Here is an 8,497-nt window from a genome sequence, read left to right on the forward strand (position 1 = left end):
TAAAAATTCACCTAAAACCATTTCTTTTTTTACCATCAGGTCACAAAACATGTAATCTTTAATGAATGATATGTTAAAAGATAACTTTAATTTTCTGAGATGTAATAAAAACATATTTATATGCCAAAGTCAGAACGTAACAGAAGTGTTGTGGACATATATATTCTCAATTTTAATAATGTAGAATTACTTTTTGAAACATAGGAAGGTGATGTTTTAGCAAATATAATTAATAAACATGTGTAGTAGAATAAACATACACATTCTTTCAATAAGATTAACATGGTATATAGCTAGATTGTAATTAATTTGTAACAGACGCGAGATGGACAATCGTAACAGAAGTAATGTAACAGACATCATTTTGGAACTCATAGGCTTGACTTTGGCATATAAATATGTTTTTATTACATCTCAGAAAATTAAAGTTATCTTTTAACATATCATTCATTAAAGATTACATGTTTTGTGACCTGATGGTAAAAAAAGAAATGGTTTTAGGTGAATTTTTAAAAATAAGTTCATGTCCCCATTTCAGTACCCATAAGCGTGGAATCACTCATATATATATATATATATATATATATATATATATATATATATATATATATATATATATATATATATATATATATCATCGAGGGCAGTGTTGCTGAGCTGGAGCAGGTAGCGAAGGCTGTGGTGAAAGGTGTGATTAGACCAGAGAGGAAGGTGAAGGGATTTTTGCGGGTGAGACCAAAGTAGATAAGAGGTAAGATAATGCCACCATGGATAACATGGCCCAGGACTGAGGCAAAGATGTATTTTCCTAAGCTGGTAACAAGCAGAACCACATCCTCCATCTCCACAATCTTACTGCCTACCAGGAACATAATGCCAACTGGTACATACCACATGATCCAAGATACCAGTACCATTGTGGCTTCATTGAAGGCATTAAAGAAACGTATGAGCTCCTCCCCTTCAGCTCCCAACTTTCTCAAGGCCACTCCAAACACCATAGCAAACAGAACCAGGCCAAGAATGTTCATCCCATCTGGTTCTGTTCCCACTGGCACCTTCTGATTGAGTACCGTCCCATTTGTTGTGTTTCCCACTGTAATCATCTTGTAGTCTGTAGCATATGAGCGGAAAGCAGCAGCTACCAGGTTAGATGGAAACAAGTTTCTCGCCAGGTCCAAGAACGAGTCGACGGTCTCCTTGTTGTTGCTGACGCTCTCCAGCGCCAGGTTGTTGGTGTTGAGAGCTCCAGCGCCAACCCCGGGCTTGATGAGGAAAGCCAGAGCGACCCCGATGGACGAGGCTATGAGCGTGGTGACCAAAAAGTAGGACACGGCGATCCCTCCGAGTTTACCCAGAGAGCGAGTGTCCAGACTGGCGGCGCCTGAGATTAAGCTGCACACAACGAGAGGCAGGATAATCATCTTCAGCATCCTCAGCAGCATCTCACCGGGAAACGCGAAGTAAGTCATCTGCGCTCGCGTCAGGTCCATTTTGCGAACCATCACGCCGAGCCCGACGCCCACAATAACCCCGGACACCGTCAGAATTACTACAAGATTTCTGCGTAAAAACGACATGAACTTATCTTTGCAATTCCTCTTCTCTGATTTGACTAAGACGACAGGAATCATGGTCCAAAGACATGCAGGTTAGGTTAACTGGTGACTCTAAATTGACCGTAGGTGTGAATGTGAGTGTGAATGGTTGTCTGTGTCTATGTGTCAGCCCTGTGATGACCTGGCGACTTGTCCAGGGTGTACCCCGCCTTTCGCCCGTAGTCAGCTGGGATAGGCTCCAGCTTGCCTGCGACCCTGTAGAAGGATAAAGCGGCTAGAGATAATGAGATGAGATATATATATATATATATATATATATATATATATATATATATATATATATATATATATATATATATGAATATGAGAGAGAGAGAGAGAGAGAGAGAGAGAGAGAGAGAGAGAGAGATTTAGGCACTACCTAAAAGCAGAGCTCCCATCTGTTTCTGGGTTGTAAAATTTTCTTAGATCAAAGCCAGCCTCTTTTGTTTTATTTCTTTCTTTCCTGGCTAACGCTGACAACTAGGCGGTGTGTGTGACTGGTAATTATTAACACTGGCCACTGTGTATGACTGGTAATTACTAACACTGGCCACTAGGCTGTGTGTATGACTGGTAATTATTAACACTGGCCACTAGGCGGTGTGTATGACTGGTAATTACTAACACTGGCCACTAGGTGGTGTGTATGACTGGTAATTACTAACACTGGCCACTAGGCGGTGTGTATGACTGGTAATTACTAACACTGGCCACTAGGCGGTGTGTGTGACTGGTAATTACTAACACTGGCCACTAGGCGGTGTGTAGGACTGGTAATTACTAACACTGGCCACTAGGTGGTGTGTCACATCACATCACATCACATTATCTCTAGCCGCTTTATCCTTCTACAGGGTCGCAGGCAAGCTGGAGCCTATCCCAGCTGACTACGGGCGAAAGGTGGGGTACACCCTGGACAAGTTGCCAGGTCATCACAGGGCTGACACATAGACACAGACAACCATTCACACTCACATTCACACCTACGGTCAATTTAGAGTCACCAGTTAACCTAACCTGCATGTCTTTGGACTGTGGGGGAAACCGGAGCACCCGGAGGAAACCCACGTGGACACGGGGAGAACATGCAAACTCCACACAGAAAGGCCCTCGCCGGCCACGGGACTCGAACCCAGACCTTCTTGCTGTGAGGCGACAGCACTAACCACTACACCACCGTGCCTAGGCGGTGTGTATGACTGGTAATTACTAACACTGGCCACTAGGCGGTGTGTCTCATCTCATCTCATCTCATTATCTCTAGCCGCTTTATCCTTCTACAGGGTCGCAGGCAAGCTGGAGCCTATCCCAGCTGACTACGGGCGAAAGGTGGGGTACACCCTGGACAAGTTGCCAGGTCATCACAGGGCTGACACATAGACACAGACAACCATTCACACTCACATTCACACCTACGGTCAATTTAGAGTCACCAGTTAACCTAACCTGCATGTCTTTGGACTGTGGGGGAAACCGGAGCACCCGGAGGAAACCCACGTGGACACGGGGAGAACATGCAAACTCCACACAGAAAGGCCCTCGCCGGCCACGGGACTCGAACCCAGACCTTCTTGCTGTGAGGCGACAGCACTAACCACTACACCACCGTGCCTAGGCGGTGTGTATGACTGGTAATTACTAACACTGGCCACTAGGCGGTGTGTATCACTGGTAATTACTAGCACTGGCCTCTAGGCGGTGTGTGTGACTGGTAATTACTAACACTGGCCACTAGGCGGTGTGTGTGACTGGTAATTACTAACACTGGCCACTAGGCGGTGTGTATGACTGGTAATTACTAACACTGGCCACTAGGCGGTGTGTAGGACTGGTAATTACTAACACTGGCCACTAGGTGGTGTGTAGGACTGGTAATTACTAACACTGGCCACTAGGCGGTGTGTAGGACTGGTAATTACTAACACTGGCCACTAGGCGGTGTGTGTGACTGGTAATTACTAACACTGGCCACTAGGCAGTGTGTAGGACTGGTAATTACTAACACTGGCCACTAGGCGGTGTGTATGACTGGTAATTACTAACACTGGCCACTAGGCGGTGTGTATGACTGGTAATTACTAGCACTGGCCACTAGGCGATGTGTGTGACTGGTAATTACTAACACTGGCCACTAGGCAGTGTGTATGTGACTGGTAATTACTAATTACTAGCACTGGCCACTAGGCGGTGTGTATGACTGGTAATTACTAACACTGACCACTAGGCGGTGTGTGTGACTGGTAATTCCTAACACTGGCCACTAGGCGGTGTGTGTGTGACTGGTAATTACTAACACTGGCCACTAGGCGGTGTGTGTGACTGGTAATTACTAACACTGGCCACTAGGCGGTGTGTAGGACTGGTAATTACTAACACTGGCCACTAGGCGGTGTGTGTGACTGGTAATTACTAACACTGGCCACTCGGCAGTGTGTGTGACTGGTATAAAAATATAATATGAAGGTAGGATAGTGCCATATATCCGAAGAAGAGCAGACTATGATTCATACTGGTAATTATTAACAATGGCCACGAGGCGGTGTGTATGACTGGTAATTACTAACACTGGCCACTAGGCAGTGTGTATGTGACTGGTAATTACTAATTACTAGCACTGGCCACTAGGCGGTGTGTATGACTGGTAATTACTAACACTGACCACTAGGCGGTGTGTGTGACTGGTAATTCCTAACACTGGCCACTAGGCGGTGTGTGTGTGACTGGTAAATACTAACACTGGCCACTAGGCGGTGTGTGTGACTGGTAATTACTAACACTGGCCACTAGGCGGTGTGTAGGACTGGTAATTACTAACACTGGCCACTAGGCGGTGTGTGTGACTGGTAATTACTAACACTGGCCACTCGGCGGTGTGTGTGACTGGTAATTATTAACACTGGCCACGAGGCGGTGTGTATGACTGGTAATTATTAATACTGGCCACTAGGCGGTGTGTATCACTGGTAATTACTAGCACTGGCCTCTAGGCGGTGTGTGTGACTGGTAATTACTAACACTGGCCACTAGGCGGTGTGTATGACTGGTAATTACTAACACTGGCCTCTAGGCGGTGTGTGACTGGTAATTACTAACACTGGCCACTAGGCGGTGTGTATGACTGGTAATTACTAACACTGACCACTAGGTGGTGTGTAGGACTGGTAATTACTAACACTGGCCACTAGGCGGTGTGTGTGACTGGTAATTACTAACACTGGCCACTAGGCGGTGTGTAGGACTGGTAATTACTAACACTGGCCACTAGGCGGTGTGTATGACTGGTAATTACTAACACTGGCCACTAGGCGGTGTGTATGACTGGTAATTACTAGCACTGGCCACTAGGCGATGTGTGTGACTGGTAATTACTAACACTGGCCACTAGGCAGTGTGTATGTGACTGGTAATTACTAATTACTAGCACTGGCCACTAGGCGGTGTGTATGACTGGTAATTACTAACACTGACCACTAGGCGGTGTGTGTGACTGGTAATTACTAACACTGGCCACTAGGCGGTGTGTGTGTGACTGGTAATTACTAACACTGGCCACTAGGCGGTGTATGTGACTGGTAATTACTAACACTGGCCACTAGGCGGTGTATGTGTGTGTGACTGGTAATTACTAACACTGGCCACTAGGCGGTGTGTGTGACTGGTAATTATTAACACTGGCCACGAGGCGGTGTGTATGACTGGTAATTACTAACACTGGCCACTAGGCGGTGTGTATCACTGGTAATTACTAGCACTGGCCTCTAGGTGGTGTGTATGACTAGTAATTACTAACACTGGCCACTAGGCGGTGTGTATGACTGGTAATTACTAGCACTGGCCACTAGGCGATGTGTATGACTGGTAATTACTAACACTGGCCACTAGGCGGTGTGTATGACTGGTAATTACTAACACTGACCACTAGGCGGCGTGTGTGACTGGTAATTACTAACACTGACCACTAGGCGGTGTGTGTGACTGGTAATTCCTAACACTGGCCACTAGGCGGTGTGTGTGTGACTGGTAATTACTAACACTGGCCACTAGGCGGTGTGTGTGTGTGAGACTGGTAATTACTAACACTGGCCACTAGGCGGTGTGTGTGTGACTGGTAATTACTAACACTGGCCACTAGGCGGTGTGTGTGTGACTGGTAATTACTAACACTGGCCACTAGGCGGTGTGTGTGTGAGAGACTGGTAATTACTAACACTGGCCACTAGGCGGTGTGTGTGTGACTGGTAATTACTAACACTGGCCACTAGGCGGTGTGTGTGACTGGTAATTACTAACACTGGCCACTAGGCGGTGTGTGTGACTGGTACTTACTAACACTGGTCTGGTGGAGGCACGCACAGGACTGAAACCATCAGAAAACATCTCGATGGGTTTCTTTATGTATCCACATTCTATGCCTATGGTGCTCCACTATTAATTAATTATAAAAGATTGTACAATCTTCAGTAAATCATAAAGTGGATTAGGTTCAGTTTTCTTGACCTGCCCTGCATTTTAAATCTCTTTGAAACAACTATGAAGTATGGAACATCAATGTCACAATGTGATATAGAGCAGAGGCTACACTAATCGACACCTTAATGATCTTTTGGCCATTGCAAAAGTACAGAAGACTTTCAGGATGTAAATTGTGCATGAATAATTACTCAAACTTCCACTGGAAAAAAAAACGAGTTAATTCGCGATTACTTAGCGTATCAGATCACGTGACACCGTTCCACAATTATCAACACCTTTGTCCACAGTTATCGACACTGTTCCACAATTATCAACATCCAGATGATTATTTATCAAAATAAATAAATAACTGGTATGTGGTATTAAGTTAACAAAACATAGTTTTTATTGAAAATTCATTTCACATACACTTATATTTAGCACAAAATATCTTCTATATAAATATATGGATGTCTATGCTTACGTAAATGAGGAAGTAATTTGAATGTTTGTAAACAAATGAACTGATAATGTTTAACCTGCGTCAGAAAATCTTTTTGTTCCACTTTCGAAGTATTTTCGTAGATCACATTTTGTTCATCATTCGTTGTTGTTTGTATTAATTTCTAGTTTTGTAGTTTACCAATAAATGTCAACAGGCAACTGACATTGTAACCACATGAACATCCAGGTCAAAGGTTGCATGTCATTCCTCGAACCGAAATATAAAATGTCTACTGATATTGTAATATGTGGTAGATGTTTACAACAAACTGCAAAAAAAAACATACATTTTCTGAATGGAAAAGAAAAATCTGAATATTTCAAGCATGTTTTTTTTTTTGCTAGGAATTTAATTCTGGTCTAATTCTATTTATTGCAATCGGATTCCAAATACTCTATCAACATTCCATTCTGTTATGAATCAGAAATTTTTTTTTATAAATCACAACACTTTTATTTTTTTCAAAGTACTTCATCTACCTCAACAATGTTACACAAAGATCGATCCATAACAGTTGTAAATGTCATTTAATTCCACAGGGCGTCGATAATGGTGGACACTGGTGAAAGTGATCACTATTATCGACACCTCACGTGACTTCTCAAACAGATACATAACAGTGACTGTCAAATGAAAGAGTAAGAAACAAAGTAAGTTTCGACAAGGAGATCATCAAATATCGGTGAATTTGATCAGAAAAACGTATCCATGATCTTTCCACCATCCTCACCTGCGATGATAACATCCGGGTTTTCCTCAAATTGCTGATCGTGCTAAAAAAATTCCATCTCAGGTAACGAACTGTGTCATCAGATGACAAGATCAAAGGGTGGGGGGGGGTCTTCGGGTTGATTAATTAACCGATAACTGTTGTAACTGAAATTTACCTTTGCAAAATTGTTTTTATTGGTAAATCTGAAAAGGTGTCAATAATTATGGACTGTCGATAATTGTAGCCACCGCTCTAGTAAAAAAAAAAAAAAATCAGAACAAACTAACAGCTAGTTGGATAACCTATGAGTTGATAAGATAGCATAGTAACTAGTAACTCCCAGGCTTAATATCTAGCTAGAGTGGTGCTAGCAAGTTGATTATCTAGCGTGCTAATTAGAGAAATAGAAATTTTTCATTTAAGCTGTTCAACCATTCTATGCACAGTGCAATATAAGTGTTCTATAACAGTTATATTATCTTAGTTGCTCTAAAATTAAATAATATTTTTGTGATTATGATGACATACAGTGTCATGGCAGCTTTCTATCTAGCTTGCTAACTACCTGACTGAATACAGTATATACAGTAGTGGTCAGAAGTTTACATACAGTGACATGAACGTCATCTTGGATATGAATGTCATGGGAATATTTGGGCTTTTAGTAATTTCTCTGAACTGTTCTTTTTCTGTGGCAGAATGTACAGCATACATCTTTAATGAAACAAAACCACTAGAATTTGGTGCACAAGTTTTAATTTTCTTTGGGTTTTCTGAAATCAACACAGGGTCAAAATTATACATCCAGGGTCAAAAAAATATGCATACAGCACACCTAATATTTGGGTAAAATTTCTCTTCACAAGATTCACCTTGTCCAAACATTTTTGTTTACCATGAACAAGCTTCTGGCAGAATTCTGGTTGGATATTTCACGACTCTTCATTGTAGAATTGGTAGTGTTCAATTAATTTTTTTTTCTTGACATGGACTTGACTTATAAGCACGGTCCATATATTTTCAACAGGGTTGAAGTCAGGACTTGTTTTAAGCTTAATGTTAGCCTGCTTTATCCTCCACAACCAGCTCTGATGCATGTTTGGATTCATTGTCCTGTTGTAACTCCCAAGTCCCAAGTCGTGTTCAAGTTTTTAATGGTTTATGCTGAAAAATTCTGAGTTAGTCCTCCTTCTTCATTATTCCATCCACTTTGTGCAATGAACCAGT

General features: G+C 42.5%; 1 protein-coding gene across 1 annotated transcript; it reads right to left on the bottom strand.

Annotated features, from left to right (window-relative positions):
• Nucleotides 1–638: 638 nt before the first annotated feature.
• On the bottom strand, nucleotides 639–1,634 carry LOC132873911 (neutral amino acid transporter A-like; the record flags this gene model as incomplete). Its single annotated transcript, XM_060909737.1, has 1 exon — nucleotides 639–1,634. A coding segment is annotated over exon 1 (996 nt), but the record flags the coding sequence as incomplete, so codon positions are not given.
• Between the last annotated feature and the right edge of the window lie 6,863 nt (nucleotides 1,635–8,497).

The sequence above is a fragment of the Neoarius graeffei genome, chromosome 26, assembly GCF_027579695.1.
Source record: "Neoarius graeffei isolate fNeoGra1 chromosome 26, fNeoGra1.pri, whole genome shotgun sequence".
Lineage (NCBI taxonomy): Eukaryota > Metazoa > Chordata > Actinopteri > Siluriformes > Ariidae > Neoarius > Neoarius graeffei.